The sequence below is a fragment of the Pistacia vera genome, unplaced genomic scaffold, assembly GCF_008641045.1.
Source record: "Pistacia vera cultivar Batoury unplaced genomic scaffold, PisVer_v2 Contig658, whole genome shotgun sequence".
NCBI classification, from domain to species: domain Eukaryota; kingdom Viridiplantae; phylum Streptophyta; class Magnoliopsida; order Sapindales; family Anacardiaceae; genus Pistacia; species Pistacia vera.
This window is the reverse complement of record NW_022196510.1, coordinates 350,363-369,324: the sequence shown is the minus strand read 5'-3', so window position 1 is coordinate 369,324 and position 18,962 is coordinate 350,363. Positions and strand designations below refer to the sequence as shown.

The window sequence follows — 18,962 nt, the reverse complement described above, 5'->3', positions numbered from 1 at the left end:
GCTGCTATCCTTAGCGAAGCCTTGCTGCGATGTTCTTCAACGAGGTCCAAACTTGCCCTCATAAGTGCTTCGTTTTCAACCTCATCGTACAAGTCCCTCCGAAGTGAACCGGTTCCCACCTCCACAGGAATCATCGCTTCGCAATCGCACCGCCGTGGGAGGACCAGGGCGTTTCGCAGGCCTGACGTGCGCTTACCGTTCTGACGGGAGCAGGCCACGTTTCGTCACGCAACTCCACGTCAGCCTTTGATTTCTTAGTCATAACAGAAGCCCCCTAGTTTGTAAGGTTTGAGGTTCGAACCTTGGAAACTAAGTTATGCCGCGGTTGGAGGTTTTGGTTGTTCCGACCTGAATAGAAGAAGCTCGGGACACGACCTTCGGCGAACACGACCTCGCACAATTCTCGCCCAAACGACCTGACAATCGTCATTTTAACGACCTGGATTCATCGGGTGCTCTTTTACGTGCCTTAGAGAGATTCAATGAACCCGCATCCACGCTGTCAAGTGCTCTGCACGCGTCGCAGTGTCTGCCAGAAGCATTAAATGCGCTGTGCTGACTCGGCGTCGTTTTGACAGCTTTAACTGCACGACGCATTTGAAACGACGACTCCTATCACGTCATTTAATGCGACGTGGGGCGCATTAAATGCGGGGAGAGAGAGAAGCCCGTCGTTTCAGTTCCGAGAGGTAGTAACCGCCGATTCACAGTCCGTATAAAAACTCACATTGTTCAGATGAGATCACGAAAACCTTTTTCGTTTCCAGTGACAAGCCTTAGCAAACCAGAAACTATTCTTTTCCGATCGGCGCTTCTCAGGCAACTGAAGCGAGTTTCGGCCTCGGTTACGCATCCCAGAAGGTAAGATTCTCTTCTTTTTCTTTTTCGCATTTGTTTGGTTGGTGGGCAACGGCGTTGGACCTCCTAGTGTTCCACCAGAGACGCGCCACTGTTGCCGGACTCGAGCCGTGGGTGGCGGCTCGAGTTACTGTTAGGGTTTTAGGAATTTGTCCCCTGTCGCCGCACAGGACAAAACACGAGGGCCTAAATGACCGTGTCTGTCGGTGTTGCAGACTCTGGAATGGATCCGTCAACGTCCAGACCCGAGGAAGCGGCCAGCTCGTCCTCGCGGGACGTTCCCGAGGACGCATCCTTTGATGTCTTCTCGGTTCTCACCCAAAAAGAGCTTAATAGGATAAAAAAGCAGTTTGACATCCGCACGGAGGTGTTCTTCGACCACACCAGGTCGTCACGGCGCCCTTCCGATGGCCTTGCCGCGATCTCCGAAGAGATCGTCAAGGGTGGAGGGATGATTCCCTTCCATCCTTTCATCAGGTCGGTCCTGGATCACTTCGGGATCGCACCGATGCAACTCACACCCAACGCGTATGTCATCGCCGTCGCGATGTACATCGTGTGCTGCGAAAGCGGCTTGGGCGAGCCAACGATGGTGGAGCTCGGCGTCGCCTATTGAAAAAGAGTAGGGACAAGGATTCATATTACTTGTCCCGGCGACCTACCATCGTCGAGGGGATACATAGCTATCCCAGCAACGCGGGGGCTTACGAGACGAAATTCTTCTTTTTCTGCTATGACGGCTACTGCCGCTTCCAGATACCAAGTAGGTTCTTCTTCGCTAGGTATATAACCTGCTCGCATGCTTTATGATAATGACCTGTATTCTTTTGCAGTTAACAGAACGACTAGCCAGGACTTACTTGACGACCCAGACAGGCTCGTATCTTTTGGAGTACTAGACGAGGAGAGCCGGGACGCAAGGAAGCTCGTGACAACCGTGAACTTGCGAAAGTACGGTTTTATCAGCAACAAAGCATCTTTAGAACCCTTGGAAGGTAAGTTACATTGATTTTCGTCCTGGTCGCGGAGCAGTTTTGTTTACTAACGCACTTGCATGCAGAAACTATACCCCCGAAGGAATCCGAGCAGCCCCGACGAGCACCGTTTGTCTTCCCTCGATCGAGGAGGGAGAGAGCGGCCGAAGCTGCTCGTCCCATTCCTGCACAACTAGTGCGAACTGCCGCACCTTCACAGCCCCCTGTGCATGAAGCGACCAGGGCAGAACAGGTCGTTCAGGCACCACCGGCATGCCCAAGGCATAAGGCTCCGGCCCAAAGGTCGAAGAAGAGGAAACAGGTTCAGGCCGAAGAGTCTGAGACCGAATCCGAGGAGGAGCCCTTGAGGTCGCGAAGGGACTCAAGGAGGTCGGGCAAGGAACCTGCAAGCGAGGCGATCACCTCCGACAAGGCGAAGGACATACCAGTGCTGGACTCGCTGGGGAGCCTGCCTGAGTACCTGCAGCCGATAGTCTATTCTCTGCTCGAGTGTGGACTATCGGAGTCTTACGACGAGTTCGCTGACACGGGCGACGACCTGATGACCACGTCGTTCCAGCATCTAAGCAAGGTAAACGAGCTGTTCTTAAAATTTTGTTCTGGTTCATTTCTAACCATTTTTTGCTCGCAGGCTCTACTTGCGATGAGGATGTCTATGGAGAAGACTCGGCTGGGAGCCGCGAAGGGGTCCAGCGACCTACAGGAGGAGGTCGCGAAGCTCAAGAAAAGCCTGGAGTCCGCCGAAGCTGAAAGAACACAAGCATTCGATGCGGCGAACAGGTATTTGAGCCAAAAGGATGCTGCTTTACGAACGATGGACCTCCAAAAGTCGAAGCTTGAGCGACGTGCGGAGGAAGTGAAGGAACTTCAAAGGACGACCGCCAGGCTCTCCAAGGAGGTCAGAGAGAAAGACCAGGAGATCCAGACGACCTCCATATGGGCCCAGCAAGCTGAACAGGAAATGGAGGCCTCCGAACAGGAGAAGCGAGCTCTTGAGGCTGAACTCCAGGAGAGTCGTGAAAGGATCGCTTTACTGACTGAAGAAATGCGGAATCAGTCAGAGGAGCTGGAGGAAAAGGCCGCCGACTAGGTGATCGGGTCCATTTATTCCCTCCGATTAAGGAACCCAGATATGGACATTTCCGACCTCCCGGAGGGGTGGCGAGAGACTTTGCGGATCATGGCTGAGGAAGACGATCAGGCAGCCGCGGCCACCCAACGACCCGACCAGGCAGGGGGTTCTGGTTCGAAGGATCCCCCCGACCAGCCGTAGTGTAATGAGTCGACTCCATTGTAATTGGGTCTAACTTTTGTTTGTACATAAATGAAGATACATTTTCTTTTCAATTGCAGTTCGCTTTTTCATACATAAGTTCAATTTACAATCCAGTTCACAAGCAATATTACATGCGAATTCTTACACGTGAACAGAACACATACGAACTGTTTCCAGCGAACAAAATTAAGCTTTACATTAGAAATGAAATTAACATAAACTGATTGAGAGCTGAGTTCGGAATTACTGATAGTATGGTCGGAGGTGTTCGGCATTCCAAGCTCGGGGTACTTTGGAACCGTTCAGTCTTTTGAGATGGTAAGTCCCCGGTCTGATCACCTTATCGATCCGATATGGACATTCCCAGTTAGGTCCTAATACCCCTGCACTTGGTTCCCTGGTTCCGAGTAGAACTTCCTTCAACACAGGTCACCGACCTGGAAATCTCTTCGCTTGACCTTTGAATCGAAAAACCTCTTTGCTCGCTGCTGTGAGGCTGTTATCCTTAGCGAAGCCTTGCTGCGATGTTCTTCAACGAGGTCCAAACTTGCCCTCATAGTGCTTCGTTTTCAACCTCATCGTACAAGTCCCTCCGAAGTGAACCGGTTCCCACCTCCAGGAATCACGCTTCGCAGCCATATGCTAGCGAAAAAGGGGTCTCTGAGTGGAAGTTCTTGGAGTTGTCCTGTATGCCTATAAGATCTCGGGGAGGTCGTCAGCTCATCCCCTTGGCTACCCCAAGTTTGGCCTTTAGAGTGTGCTTGATGGTCTTGTTGACTGCTTCAACTTGGCCATTTGCTTGCGGTCTCGCGACTGAAGCGAATTTTTTATGGATGCCCAGCTCGTCGCAACGTTTGAACTCCTCGTTGTCGAACTGCTTTCCTATTGTCTGAGATGAGGGTGTGGGGAATTCCGTAGCGGCACACTATGTTCTTGAAAACGAAGTCTTTAAGCTTTCTGGTCGTGATCGCGGCAGAGGTTCGGCTTCCACCCATTTTGTGAAATAATCGACCGTGACCACGGCATACTTGACCCCTCCCTTTCCAACTGGCATGGGACCGATAAGGTCGATCCCCCACATGGAAAACGGCCAGGGGCTAGACATTGTTGTCAGTTCGTGCGAGGGGGCTCGCGGAATGTTCGCGAACCACTGGCACTTGTCACATTTTTTAACGAAGTTGTGCGTATCTTCCTGGATCCGGGGCCAATAATATCCCTAACAAACAACCTTGTTCGCAAGAGATTGAGCGTTGTGTGGTTACCGCAGATCCCTTCATGGATTTCCCTCATGATGTAATCTGCTTCTTCACTGGTTACACTCGGAGGAGGGGCACTGAATCCTCTTCTGTACAGCTGGTCCCCGATGTTGAAACGAGCAGATCTTACTCGCAGGATCCTTGCCTCGACCTTGTCGCTTGGCAAGGTCCCATCCTTGAGGTACTGGGTAATGGGAGTCATCCAGGAATCCGATTGAGCCATATTTATGGCCTGTTCGGTCGAGCTGATTGTTGGAGCACCGACGAAACGAACAGGATATTGTCTGGAGCCTCTGAATCCATCAGGACTATCTTTGCCAAGGCGTCCGTTATAGAATTGCTCTCTCTGGGGATCTGAGCGATTTCAAATGCTTAAACGACCCCACGCGTTCTTAGCCTCTTCAGGTAGCGGACCATGTTCTCTTCCTTGGCTTATATTCCCTTAGAATTTGGTTGACGACCAGCATAGAGTCGCTGTAAATGCTGATCGTGGTCGCACCCATTTCTTTGGTAAGTCGCAACCCAGCGAGCAGAGCTTTGTACTCGGCCTCATTGTTGGTCGCTTTAAATCCGAACCGAAGAATACCATGAATTCGAGCCCCCTCGGGGCTCACAAGGAGAAGACCCGCACCGGCTCTTTTCCTGTTTGATGACCGTCCGCTAAGAGCCAGTCGACAGGTTTCTGAATACTTTCTTGCACGGCTTCGCTAGGCTGTTGCTCGCTTGGGATAAGAAAATTTCGAGATGAAGTCGGCGACAGCCTGCCCTTTAATGGTCGACCTGGGCTTGTACTTTAGGTCAAACTGGCTCAATTCTATGGCCCATTTGAGCAGTTTACCCGAGGCTTCTCGTTTCTGAAGGACCGCCTGATGGGGTAATTTGTCATCACATTGATTGTATGGGCATGGAAGTAAGGTCGTAGCTTTCTGGACGCGACCAGCAGAGCAAAAGCTAGTCGCTCCATTTCCGGATACCGCATCTCGGCATCCGATAGACGCTTACTTGCATAATATACTAGCCACTGAGTCTTTTCCTCTTCCCGTATTAAAGCTGCACTGACCACGAACTGGGAGACGGACAGGTAGATGAGCAGGATTTCCTGTGGAGAGGTTTAGAGAGGAGAGGTGGCTTCCCAAGTGTTCTTTTATACTGGAATGCCTGCTCGCATTCGGAATTCCATTCGAACTTCTTATTGGCCTTCAGAACATTGAAGAATGGTAACACGGTCTGTTAGCCTTGATATGAAGCGACTAAGTGCCGCTATCCGCCTGTTCAGACTCATGACCTGCTTTTTGCTGGTCGAGCTCTCCATATCGAGCAGAGCTTGAACTTTTTCGGGGTTCATTTCTATCCCCCGCTGATTGACCATATATCCTAGGAACTTTTCCTGATGATACCCCGAATGAACATTTAAGAGGGTTCAGCTTCATTCTGTAGAGTCGGAGTATGTCAAACATCTCTGCGAGATGCGCAATATGTTCTGAGGCGACCTGGGATTTGACCAGCATGTCGTCCACATAGACCTCCATTGTCCTCCCGATCTGTTCGGAGAACATTCGATTGACCAACCTCTGATAGGTCGCACCCGCATTCTTGAGGCCGAAGGGCATGACTTTGTAACAGTATAGCCCTCAGTCCGTAATGAAGGTCGTATGCTCCTCATCTGGTCTATATATCGGGATTTGATTGTATCCCGAGTACGCATCCATGAAGCTTAACAGCTCGTGCCCCGAGGTGGCATCAACGAGCTGGTCGATTCTCGGTAGGGGGAAGCTGTCTTTCGGGCAAGCTTTGTTGAGGTCGCTGAAGTCTACGTAGGTCCGCCACTTGCCATTCGGCTTCTTTACCAGGACCGGGTTGGCAACCCAGGTCGGGTAGAGAGCCTCACGAATGGATCCATTTCGGAGAAGGTTTTCCACTTCTGATTTTAGTGCGGTGTACCGCTCCGGATCCATCGCCCTTCTTTTTTGCCGAACTGGCTTAGCTTCACTACTGACATTCAATGAATGGCAAATAATGTCCAGGCTGATCCCGACCATATCTGCGTGCGACCAGGCAAACACGTCAATGTTCTCCTTTAAGAAGCTTACCAGCTCGGAAGCGAGCTGTGGGTTTAGACAGCTTCCAATCCTTAACACTCGGCTCGGCTCTTTCGGATCGACCGAAACCTCAGACAGATCCTCAACCGGGCCACTGGGGGGGATTTCTTGGATTCGCGGATCTAGGTTATCCTCCGCTGGACCAGGCTGTGGCTCGATCCGGGTGATCGCCATAGCCTGGCAAGGCACACATCGCGAAATGCCCTTATCTGCCATCTGTACCGCTTTTACATAGCATTCGCGAGATGCGCTTTGCGATCTGCTTACTTCTCCGATCCCCGTTGGAGTGGGGAACTTCATCTTGAGGTGATAAATGGAAGTGACTGCCTTGAAGGTTCTCAGCAGAGGTCGCCCCAAGATTCCATTAAAGGCTGACTGGCAGTCCACGACCAAAAATTCAGTAACCCTAGTTACCTGGTCGTAGTCGCCGAGCGTGACTGGTAGCTGGATCGTCCCTTTGGGGATCAGGTGATCCCCTGTAAAATCGTACAGAGGCATCGAGGCTGGCTTTAGGTCGGCCTCGACTAGGTTCATTCTATCGAAAGCGGACTTGAACAGGATGTTCACAGCGCTTCCATTGTCTACAAGCATTCTGCAGACATTATGACACCCTATCAGGGGCGTGATCACCAGAGCATCCTCATAAGGATGGTGCAAGCGAGTTGCCTCCTTCTCGCAGAAGGTGATTGGTTCCTCCTTTCTGGCTTTTTGAGGTCGCTGCGAAGTGTTCATTACCCTGATCGGGTCGTGATGTGCTTCGCGAGCATACCTTTCGTACGCTCCTTGCGTGTTTCCCGCAAGGTGTGGACCTCCGAAAATTATGTTCACATTGTTGTACCCGCTGTGATCACGACGCTTTTTCTTTTGCTCCCCTTGGTTTTCTTTTGGGGAGTCATCAATGTACTCCTTGAAGTGCCCTTTCTTGATGAGCTCTTCGATAGCCTGCTTTAGAGCTCGGCATTCGTCAGTGTGATGCCCGTTATCCCGATGGTAACGACAGTATTTTTTGCTGTTTCTAGCCGTAGCAGGAGTTTTCATTGGTTCGGGCTCACCGAGCAAGCTGGCCTCCTCAGATTTGTCGAGGATTGCAGATATGGACACGTTCAACGGAGTGTATTGAGTCTTGTCGCGGTCGCAACGAGGAACAGGAGCATAGGATTTTTTCTGCTCGTAGCGGGGTTTCTTCCCTTTTCGCTGATCGTCAATGTCTCCTTTGCGATCAGCTCTCCTATTATCTCCTCGACCAGACATACTGCTGGAAGTGCCGTGATCGCGACGGCGGAGTGCCGCCAATAAATTCTCTATTCGGAGAAACTTTTCTGCCATGTTGTAGAATCTGGTGAGGGAAATATCGTCCTCGGCCTGCAGTTCTTTCCACAGGTCGGTTTGCGGGCGAACTCCAGCTATTATAAGTATTTGGATGGATTCTTCTGGAGCGTGGGCCACCTTGTTGAGTTCCTTGTGGAATCGATCAATGTAAGATTGCAGGGATTCGTCTCTTTCTTGCCTTATGTTGCTGAGGTAGCTCAAAGGCATCGAAAACTTCCGATTGGCTTGGAAATGCCGCAGGAACGTCGTGCACATCTGAGGCCACGAACTGATCGATCCTGCCGGGAGTGACCTTAACCACCGCTTGGCGTGAGAAGTCAGTGTCACGGCCAAACAACGGCATTTTGCAAGGTCCGAAACCTGGTGGAGCTCCATCAGGTCGTTGAACTCATATAAGTGATCCTGAGGATCATAGTTCCCATCAAATGGCCGCATATCTGGCATTCTGAACCCTGGTGGAAGTGGAGCAGCTAGCACTTCGGGAGAAAAAAGGGATGCAGAGGCGACTTGCGCCTGTTCGTTTTGCCGCTCCCTCAACTTGTCCAGAGCTCGCTGTAGCTCCTCAATTTGTGGTAACGGAGCCAATTGGGGATTGCTTTCACCCGTGCGAGTCTAGCCTTCTCGATTGCGGTTCAGGAAGGTCCGGAGGTCGGATTCCTCCTCGCCTCGGCCGACATTTCCGACCGTACTCGACGCACGCTGACTAGAGGCGTGTGAAGGCGGTGGATTGTGCGGGGCATTTTCACGACCCTCGCGGTGGTATGAACCGCCCCGCGAGGTGTGGGGGCCACCTGCATGATAACAATCGGGGTCGTTCTGCTGGTGGTGATAGGAATCATCGCGCCCAGCATTTTCGCTTGGGTTTGCCTGCGACGTGGCATGGGACAGCTCGGGATTCACTCTTTCGTCGAGTCTCAGCTTTGCCGAAACCCTGCTTAGGGAACCTTTTGTGTTCGCTGGTCCTTGGGAGCTCGTAGGTTTACTTTTTGCCACTTGCGTACCCTTGCGCCTACGCGCTGCAGTGCTCGCGGCACGGGCTATTGCCTTTTGCCGCGCTTTCGCGCGACCTGCAGGCGTCTTTGACGGTTGTACCACCCTAGCTGTGGTAGATGACATGCCTTGGTCCAGACGGTCCAACCTTTGGTTGACCGTCTGGAAAGTATTGTCGAACCTCTCCAGGTAGTTTCTGATGGCAGGGTCAAGTCGTGGAGCTGTCGGGACATCCCCCGCAGCATTTTGTGAAACTGGAACTTCTTCAGTACGCTGATTAGCTCGTTCTGGCTCAGATTGGCGGGCCATTTGCTGTTGTAGGACCAGTAGGTCAAAGATTCTCCTGATGAAGGGTAGACACTAAATCAGCCCTCCTTCTAGCGCTAAACTGTTGATGCGGGATTTTGGGCACCAACTAACTGATATGTGTGCAACGTTGATTGATCAAAAAGCACACGTGAAAATGAATATATAAAGAGAAATAAATGCTATGAGAGTTTTTAAAGTGGTTCGGATGCTAAGGTAGCAAGTCCTACGTCCACTGATTTGTATTGATAGTGAGTGTGGGTCAGGTCGCAACAGCGGACTGACTTGCAAGAGATTTAGAAAAAGTAAATGTGTTGTTTACAGGAGAGAGAGAGACTGATTTTTGTAAAAATGGTCGAATCCCCTTAATGAAGGGGTCTTCCTCTTCTTATATCAAGCTGAAGCGTGTAATCATCATTAAATCCTTGGGTTGGTGTGATTGTCAGGATATAATCCGGCTTTATGTCCCATCACCTTCTTCCCAAGCTGACTTCGCACGGTTTACAGCAGGGAAATGGACGCGTGGGAGCTCCATATCGTTTGGCAGGCCTGACGTGTGTTTGTTGTTCTGACGGGAGCAGGTCATTCTCCACGTGACCCTCCCACGTCAGCCCTTACTTTCCCAGGCATAACAAAGTCGGGAAGTGGTAGTAACCAATTGAGTTGTGTTGTTCCTTCTATCATACGATATGAATATGAACAATACAAGAGAATCAAGACAAGGTACTGTGCATTATTTCATAGTCCTTTTGTGCACGAGACTGGATGATATTCCCAATGATGATTCTTTGACTTACTATGTGTCATGGGTCTGATTTTCGGAAGACAACTTATGGTGATATGGGAAGATATTCTAATGATGTTGGAGACTATCAATAACAACATGATTAATTTATGCGTCTAGTGAATGAAATAGCCGACGTGGTCTATATTCCTCTAGTATTTTGATGAGAGTGAATTTCAGGTTTTCACCAGAAATACATGATGTGACCATGATATTGTTTGAAAGATAATTGCTACCAACCAAGGGTTAAAGAATACTCTCACTCTTTGTGCCATAAAAAATAAAATATCAATTCAAGATAATTAAATCGACTAAGAGCTTATATGAAGTTAAATGTATTGACGAGTCATATAAATGGTGAGTTCGACCTCTCTCTTTGTGGCTGGATGACAAGCCCTTTAGTCATTGGGGTACACTAACTCAGGGGTTTTGTGTTCGAGTCACAGGAGAGATATCTATCCCATTTGTGCAATTACCTTGGTTTATTGAGCTTGTAGAATGCTTAAGGTTGAGTTTGTCCCATTAACTTGTTGGAGTGTGACTGTTTTGAGTTGTGACCTATGTTGGAAGAGTAGATGTACTCATGATTCCTACCAATAAATTCAGTGTTAAACAAATTCAAGTAATGGTATGAAGATACAGGATATTAATACTGTTATGTCTAAAAAATCAGGGCTGACGTAAGCTTACCTCAGCGAGCACCAATCAGAGTTTAGGAAGGCTTTGTACCGACCAGAATCTACCATGTTGCCCCAAAACAGACAAAATATGGCTGTCACCAACCCAACAGATTTAGGTTTTGTCTACAAGTGAATGGGGACTGCATACCTATCCAAACCCTAGATAATTTGAGGATATTTCCTAAGTTATCAGTCAATGGGAGGCAAGGAAGGACTTGCACAATATCTACCCACTTGCAGACTTATAATCGTCACCTTGAATTCAGTAGCTATAAATAGAGGACTCCCTCTCACAAATTCGAGATCTCTGATTTTCATAACAATCAATAGCAAAGACAACCCATGAGAAAGAGACTGGCTTAATGTTCTCTCTGAATACATAGTCCTTGTACCTCTGTTCGCTATTCGCTATACGTGACCTCTTGTAATACACTTATATAAAAGAAACAGTGGATGTAGGAATTGCTTTAAGCATCCGAACCACTATAAAATTCTCGTTGTCTTATTTATTATTAAGTCTTTGCTTTCTATTATAACCTTGTCCTAAATCACAAATTAATCATGTGTAATTTCTAAGACCTGCTTAGCACTTTGCACTTGCGAGGTCGTTGGTATCAAAATCATGCATCAACAGTTTGGCGCTAGAAGGAGAGCGACATTTCACATCAGCTCTTCATTCGATATTTCTAACTGATCAGTCAGTTGTACCTGTAAGCTCATGGCTCGAGGTCTTGAAATTGAGCGTGCCAACACCAGCAACGAGGAGACCACCCGCATTTAGGAGATTACTCCTCCCGAAGTAACTCCACCTCCTCAAAGTACTGTGGTGGGCAACCCCTCGACCTCTCAGCCCGATCTGGCTATATTGGATTATCTAGAAAGGTTTAACAACACCCTCTAAACGATGAGCCAAAGGTTAAATCATTTGGATCAAGTCGTGCCGCCCAATTCTGATAAGGTGGTGCTTTCTCCGAAAACGCCTGTAGGTCATGCTAAAGTGCGGAAACTAGCAAAAGCTCATGTTGCACGTATTACAATGCGTAAAGATAAGGGAAAACATATGGTTAAGCATGGGCCAAAAGGCTCGAAAGGGCTAGTGAATACTGGTTGCAAGACAGAAAGAATACCCGTAACTTTGCGACTCGGTGGTAGTATGTCGTATCATGAGCCACCTCATGCCACATCGCAAGGGCACTCCCACAAGAGTGTTCGACAGGGAGATTCCTACCATCGTCGAAATGATGGTTTCGACCATTACTGCAAGAGAAATACCCATTGTCCGTAGGTCGGTTCTGACCACCATAGAGGTAGGGAGAACTCCCTAAGCCATTTGGAACCTTTATAGGGCTCCAGCTAGCATGTGTCAAAGTATGCTGAAGGCTCCAACCAAGGTAGGGAAGATTCTGACCTGCGGTCCTTCCTTGATTGCAATCATAAGGAACATACCTATATTGCGGAATGCGATCCCAAGAGGGCTCAACTTTCTCAAATAGAGGAGTTACAGCGAGCTCTGGATTAACTTAGAGCTCAACAGAATGAGCGAGGGCAGGTCGTTGAGGCGTCTCTCTTTTCTCTAGCAGTTTTGACTGCTCCTCTCCTATCAAGATTTAGAATGCCCAACATGAGAGCATTTAATGGGAATTCTAATCCACATGATCACCTTTATGAGTTTAACGACCTCATGGAGCTTCACCAAGTTTCCAACTGGTTGCCCACGCCAAATGTTGGTTCAAATCGCTTCCACCAAGGTTTATCAACTCGTGGCAGCAGATATGTTCGTTATTTTTTAGACACTTCCAAGCCAATCGGAAGTTCTCAATGCCATTGAGCTACCTCAGCAACATAAGAAAGGAGACGAATGAATCTCTTCAGTCCTATATTGATAGGTTTCACACAGGAAGCTAAATAAGGTGGCTAATACACTCAAAGATTCAGTTCGGACTCTAATCATTACTGGAGTTCGCCTGCAAACTGACTTATGGAAGAAACTACAATGTGAGGATGATATTTCCCTCACTCACTTCCACAACCTCACAGAAAAATATCTAAGAATAGAGAATTCAGTGGCGGCTTTAAATCGTTATGACCGCGGGCCTTCGACTAGTGCTCCCAGTCGAAGGGAGGAAAACCAGGGAGAGAGTAGTAGAAAATTTGACCGCAAGTGGGTTAATGACGATCAGAGAAAGGGAAAGAAATAAAGATTTGAGTCCAAGAAATTCTATGTTCAAGTTCCTCATCGCGATCGTGATTGAGATCTGTTTACTCCAGTGTGCATTACTTCATAGTCCTTTTGTGATGTATGGGTCACGAGACTGGATGATATTCCCAATGATGATTCTTTGACTTACTATGATGATGATGTGTCATGGGTCTGATTTTCGGAAGACAACTTATGGTGATATGGGAAGTTATTCTAATGATGTTGGAGACTATCAATAACAACATGATTATATTATGCGTCTAGTGAATCAAATAGCCGACGTGGTCTATATTCCTCTAGTATTTTTGATGAGAGTGAATTTCAGGTTTTCACCAGAAATACATGATGTAAATGATGCTTCCTCTGAAATTAATGTACCAACCATGATATAGTTTGAAAGATAATTGCTACCAACCAAGAGTTAAAGAATACTCTCACTCTTTGTGCCATAAAAAATAAGTATCAATTCAAGATAATTAAATCGCCTAAGAGTTTATATGAAGTTAAATGTATTGACGAGTCATATAAATGGTGAGTTTGACCTCTCCCTTTGTAGCCGGATGACAAACCCTTTAGTCATTGAGGTTAGCTAATTCAAAAGTTTTGTATTCGAGTCACATGAGAGATATCTATTATATTTGTACAATTACCTTAGTTTATTGAGCTTGTAGAATGCTTATGGTTGAGTTTGTCCCATTAACTTGTTGGAGTGTGATTGTTTTGAGTTGTGTCGTATGTTGGAAGAGTTGATGTACTCATGATTCCTACCAAATAAATTCAGTGTTAAACAAATTCAAGTAATGGTACGAAGATACAGGATATTAATACAATTTAAAAATAATAATATTATACAAGTTTATTTGTATATTCTTATTCTTAGACTACTTGGTCAAGGGAACAATTAAAAAATAATAAGATGAGATCGAGTTATGTTAGTCTTATAAGGAAGGCACTTCTTGGATTAGAATTGTTTGTTTTGAGCTTCCTTAATTGTCTCCTCAAGCTCGCTTTACACTTCCCTTGCAGAAACGTATGGAGTTCTAACTCTAGTTTGTTTCAAACACACAAGTATTACTTCACCAACTAAACGTTCATCCATTTCTTAAAATAATATTATATCCATGCTTTGTGAGGACAAAGCCGAACTGGAAGCCCCTTTTCTGGTACCGGCATTGGAAAATCAATTATTATTTTTTCATGGGGAACAACTTTCTCCCACTTGAATCTTTTCACCAAATTGTGAATGAAAACAAGTATCTCCAAACGAGCATATTCTCTTCCAGGGCACATCCTAGGACCTCCACCAAAGGGAACAAATGTGAAAGGAGCGGGTCCTTCTCCTTCGAATCTACTCGGCTCAAATTTCTCCGGTTGGATGAAGTTTTCTGGATTTCTATGCGTTGAGTTAGCACTCCAATATATCTGTATACATGCATGCACAATCAAAACCAAAATTGAATTGACATTCACTCATAGGCTCGAAGCCAGGATTTTGTTTTGGTGGGGGCAAAGAAACAAATTTTAAATATAAAAAGTTATTCATAAAAATCTTCTTTTTAGAACATTAAAAGAAACAAAATTAAGAATATATTTGAGATTTGAGAACAAAATAAAATAAAAGTGGTGATAATAATAGGATTTTAGGTTACTTTAAAAAATAGAATAACCGGGTGAGCATATTTTAATTCGTTTTTCAAAGTTAGTGGGGGCATGACCCCCACTCACCCCTTAGTGGCTCTTTCCCTGTTCATCCATAAACTTAATTTGGAGAATTTGGATTTGAGATTTGAGATTATCTAACTTACTTTCCAGCCTTTGGGAATGGAGAAGCCATTGAAAATAAAGTCACTTATAGCTTCCCTGAATGCACCTTGGATTGGTGGCGCTAGTCTCATCACTTCACAGGCCACATTCCATGAATATTTCATCTTTTGGATGTCATCCCAGTTCAGCAATTCACCTTCACATTTTGACTTGGTAATCTCCATTTGTTCTATATATATATATTGAACATAACTAAGGTTAGCTTAATTTAATAACAATATTAGATTATTATATAGGGCGTCGGATTAAAGAGAAAAACTTATATGGGACAATATAAAGGTATGAATAGTTAATTTCAAAACCATCTCTCATGGTGGTGGTTTTTTATGAATGATAATGAATGGTTATTTATAAATCATGGTGTTGGACCTTATCAGCAAAGTGAGACAGTAAGGTAATCAAAGAGGAAAATAGAAATATTAATGCATATATACCCTCGAAAACTTTGTGATAAACATGAGGGAGCTCGGCGAGAAACTTGACAATGAAAGTACAAGTAGCACTAGCAGTATCATGTCCACCAACTAATAATCCTATAATCTTATCAGCAATATCCATTTCATTCATGAACTCTCCATTCTCATCACTTGTCAACAGCATTTGTGACAATATATCTTGCGTTGGTGATGCCTTTCCCTCTACAAGATCAAATTTTCTTTGTCTTATGATCTTTATCACCTCTGTCCTTATAAAATTCGCCGCCTTTATGGCGCGGTTGAACTTGGTTCCAGGCAAATCAATAGGCATAGAAATGATTCCAGAAGCCACACAATGAAAAGGCCCCAGTAATCTCGCAACATGGTAAGGGTCATCTATACTCAAAAACAGACGACAAGCTAACAAGAAAGTGTATTTTTTTGTAAGAGAGAAGACTAATATTTCAATTTTGTTTTCCCAATCATCGGTGAAGTGTCTTTGAGCCATATGATCCATGATACTAATATATCTCTGTAAGGCTTCGGGTTTTAAAAATTGTGGAAGGATTTTAAAGCGCATTTTTTTAGCTTCATCTTTGGAAGAGGTTTGAAAAGAAGATGGGAAGATTTTGTAAACGGAGTCTGGCCACCATGATATGACATTCTTATTTTCGTTAGAGAACAAGAATTTGTGTGATGCAGCGCCACAAAAGACGGCGATGGGTTCACCTAAAAGGTTGGTTTTGAATACATGCGAAGAGTATTTTGTGATGCGATCGAATATGAATTTTTCAGGGTGGCCTTTCCTTCCTGTGGAGAAGAAGTGGAGGGTTTCGCCGATGAATGGAAGACCAATCTTTCCTGGAGGAAGATTTGGGAGAGAGTATTTGGAGCTGTGGAGGTAGAAGAAGAAGAACAAAGAGAGAGTAAGAAAAGAGGCAAAGAGGAAGGGGAGTGTTAGGAAGAATTGCTCCATATTTTGAGAGTGTTTTCAAGGGAATTTTCGTTGGAATTTGTAAGCATGCATTCTTATAACGTCAGGTAATATGTCATTGATGCGCCATGTTATTTTTGAGGACCGTCCCTGAGGTTGCTACCACTCATTTCGAAATTTCTCAAAACCTCACCTCATATTTCCACTTTTTTCAACTACCTTCCCGGGACACTATTTTCTAACTCTCAAATAAATCTTCAACCACGGAAATTGCATAATTTTATACCAACTTATTTACAGTAAAAAAAAATAGATATGCAATCCTTGAATCTGATTAATTTCATCGTACAGGAGATGGACTTGGAGGCACATCTGATAAGATAGGGTAACTGTGGGTGACCACCAAAAAAATCTGATCATATATTTTTATTAACTAAATTATTGTTTATTAGTATCAAAATGTTAAAAAATTTAAATTCTTTTTGGGAGAACGACATTTTCAAAATTACACTTTTCCCCATTAATCAGGTTCTCATTAATGTTTTATCTTAATATTTGACTGAAAGATGAAAATACTTTTAAATATTTGACTTTATAAATTTTTTATTATTTTTTAATCAGCCAAAAAGTCAAATATTAAAAAGTCTAAAAAGAAAAAATAATTAATCCAAACTAAAAAGTTATGAGTAATATTATGAAATTGTTTAAAGTTAAACAGCCTTAATAATTATTTATTTATAATATCATCAATATTCTAGTACTGTTATTCAATAATCTATAAAATTTATTTTATGGAAAAATGATATTGACAACATAATATAATGTTTTTCATTTTTACTAATTAACATAGAAAATCTTAATAAATTATGAAAGAACAGCCAAGAAGCTCTTTTACTAAGTTTACTATAATGTATTAGCCATTAAATATGACTTAGACCAAGTTGTTTATACATGTTTGTCACCTAATTAGAATCCAATTAATATTCCTAGTTAATTAAATAATTAAAAGAAAAAATGTATCTTTACGCTTGAACTAATAAAAAATCAAATAAAGACTTTGACTTAACTAAATTTTAATATATAATAAACTAATTAAGAAATAAACTATTTAAGGGTATTTTCATATTTTTAGTCAAATATTAATAGAAAACACTAACAGAACCTAAAGTGTCATTTCAAAACTTGACAGGTAGAAAAGTATCATTTCACCAAACCTTGGGTGGGAAAATGTCGTTCTCTCTTTTTCTTTTTACAATTTTCTATGTAAAAAAGTTAAAGTGAAATTTTATATTCTCTTTTTTTTCTTTTTCGAAATTTATATAAATATTTTTTATGTTAGTTTTTGTAGATGCAAAAAATCTACCGTCATGAAAATAGGGTCTGATCCTTTGAGGTTGAGGCCACTGACAATCCGCTAGACCTGCACACATGAAATGGCAAATGTGAAGCTTCCGGAAAACACCGGGATGATGTTTGTCGTAGGCACTCCGACGCTCAAGTCAATAAGGCTGAAAGAGATTATTTAATAAGAATTAAGGAGATGAAGAATTACCAGGAGTCTTGTCGAAAGTTAGGACTACGGCGGAGGCGTCAGGTTCTTAGGAGCAAGAATTTTAGGAGCAAATAGATGGTTTTGAGTTGTGTAGATTGACTATGGGAGATTGCCTGCCTAATGAAAGGGCAATCCTCTATTTTTGTAGTGAACCCAAGGGGTTAGAATCTTAGTAGGACACTAAGTCCTATTTTGGGAGATAATCCCTATCATGAAAGAGATATGATTTNTGTGTGATGCAGCGCCACAAAAGACGGCGATGGGTTCACCTAAAAGGTTGGTTTTGAATACATGCGAAGAGTATTTTGTGATGCGATCGAATATGAATTTTTCAGGGTGGCCTTTCCTTCCTGTGGAGAAGAAGTGGAGGGTTTCGCCGATGAATGGAAGACCAATCTTTCCTGGAGGAAGATTTGGAAGAGAGTATTTGGAGCTGTGGAGGGAGAAGAAGAAGAAGAACAAAGAGAGAGTAAGAAAAGAGGCAAAGAGGAAGAGGAGTGTTAGGAAGAATTGCTCCATATTTTTAGAGTGTTTTCAAGGGAATTTTCGTTGGAATTTATAAGCATGCATTCTTATAACGTCAGGTAATATGCCATTGATGCGCCATGCTATTTTTGAGGACCGTCCCTAAGGTTACCACCACTCATTTCGAAATTTCTCAAAACCTCACCTCATACTTCCACTTTTTTCAACTATCTCCCCGGGACACTATATTCTAACACTCAAATAAATCTTCAACCACGGAAATTGCATAATTTTATACCAACTTATTTCCAGTTAAAAAAAATAGATATGCAATCCTTGAATCTGATTAATTTCATCGTACTGGAGATGGACTTGGAGGCACATCTGATAAGATAGGGTAACTGTGGGTGACCACCAAAAAAATCTGATCATATATTTTTATTATCTAAATTATTGTTTATTAGTATCAAAATGTTAAAAAATTTAAATTCTTTTTGGGAGAACGATATTTTCAAAATTACACTTTTCCCCATTAATCAGGTTCCCATTAATGTTTTATCTTAATATTTGACTGAAAGACGAAAATACTCTTAAATATTTGACTTTATAAATTTTTTATTATTTTTTAATCAGTCAAAAAGTCCAATATTAAAAAGTCTAAAAAGAAAAATAATTAATCCAAACTAAAAAGTTATTAGTAATACTATGAAATTGTTTAAAGTTAAACGACGTTAATAATTATTTATTTATAATGTCATCAATATTCTAGTACTGTTATTTAATAATCTACAAAGTTTATTTTATGGAAAAATGATATTGACAACATAATATAATGTTTTTCATTTTTACTAATTAACATAGAAAATCTTCATAAATTATGAAAGATTAACAGCCAAGAAGCTCTTTTACTAAGTTTACTATAATGTATTAGCCATCAAATATGACTTAGACCAAGTTCTTTATACATGTTTGTCACGTAATTAGAATCCAATTAATAT

At 43.7% G+C, this 18,962-nt stretch overlaps 2 protein-coding genes across 2 annotated transcripts; one reads left to right on the top strand and one right to left on the bottom strand.

The window, feature by feature from the left end:
- The first annotated feature begins 1,591 nt into the window (after positions 1 to 1,591).
- LOC116112248 (eukaryotic translation initiation factor 3 subunit A-like) lies at positions 1,592 to 2,943 on the top strand. Its single transcript, XM_031398403.1, has 4 exons — positions 1,592 to 1,640; positions 1,692 to 1,853; positions 1,919 to 2,325; positions 2,485 to 2,943. The coding sequence occupies exons 1-4, from the start codon at positions 1,592 to 1,594 to the stop codon at positions 2,941 to 2,943; spliced, it is 1,077 nt and encodes a 358-aa protein (XP_031254263.1).
- A 10,943-nt stretch (positions 2,944 to 13,886) lies between these two features.
- LOC116112247 (beta-amyrin 28-monooxygenase-like) lies at positions 13,887 to 15,989 on the bottom strand. The gene is made up of 3 exons (XM_031398402.1): positions 15,032 to 15,989; positions 14,579 to 14,766; positions 13,887 to 14,195 (listed from the first exon to the last, which is right to left on the bottom strand). Exons 1-3 carry the CDS (start codon positions 15,987 to 15,989, stop codon positions 13,887 to 13,889), a joined length of 1,455 nt encoding a protein of 484 aa, XP_031254262.1.
- Between the last annotated feature and the right edge of the window lie 2,973 nt (positions 15,990 to 18,962).

What these genes read in the sequence shown, in the direction of transcription:
- LOC116112247 (XM_031398402.1), bottom strand. Translation starts at nt 15,989, where the DNA reads ATGGAGCAATTCTTCCTAACACTCCCCTTCCTCTTTGCCTCTTTTCTT. An exon ending in TTATCACAAAGTTTTCGAGG is followed by an intron (nt 14,767 to 15,031) that starts GTATATATGCAT and finishes ATATATATATAG; the next exon opens with AACAAATGGAGATTACCAAG. An exon ending in CCATTCCCAAAGGCTGGAAA is followed by an intron (nt 14,196 to 14,578) that starts GTAAGTTAGATA and finishes GCATGTATACAG; the next exon opens with ATATATTGGAGTGCTAACTC.
- LOC116112248 (XM_031398403.1), top strand. Translation starts at nt 1,592, where the DNA reads ATGACGGCTACTGCCGCTTCCAGATACCAAGTAGGTTCTTCTTCGCTA. An exon ending in AGTAGGTTCTTCTTCGCTAG is followed by an intron (nt 1,641 to 1,691) that starts GTATATAACCTG and finishes ATTCTTTTGCAG; the next exon opens with TTAACAGAACGACTAGCCAG. An exon ending in ATCTTTAGAACCCTTGGAAG is followed by an intron (nt 1,854 to 1,918) that starts GTAAGTTACATT and finishes ACTTGCATGCAG; the next exon opens with AAACTATACCCCCGAAGGAA.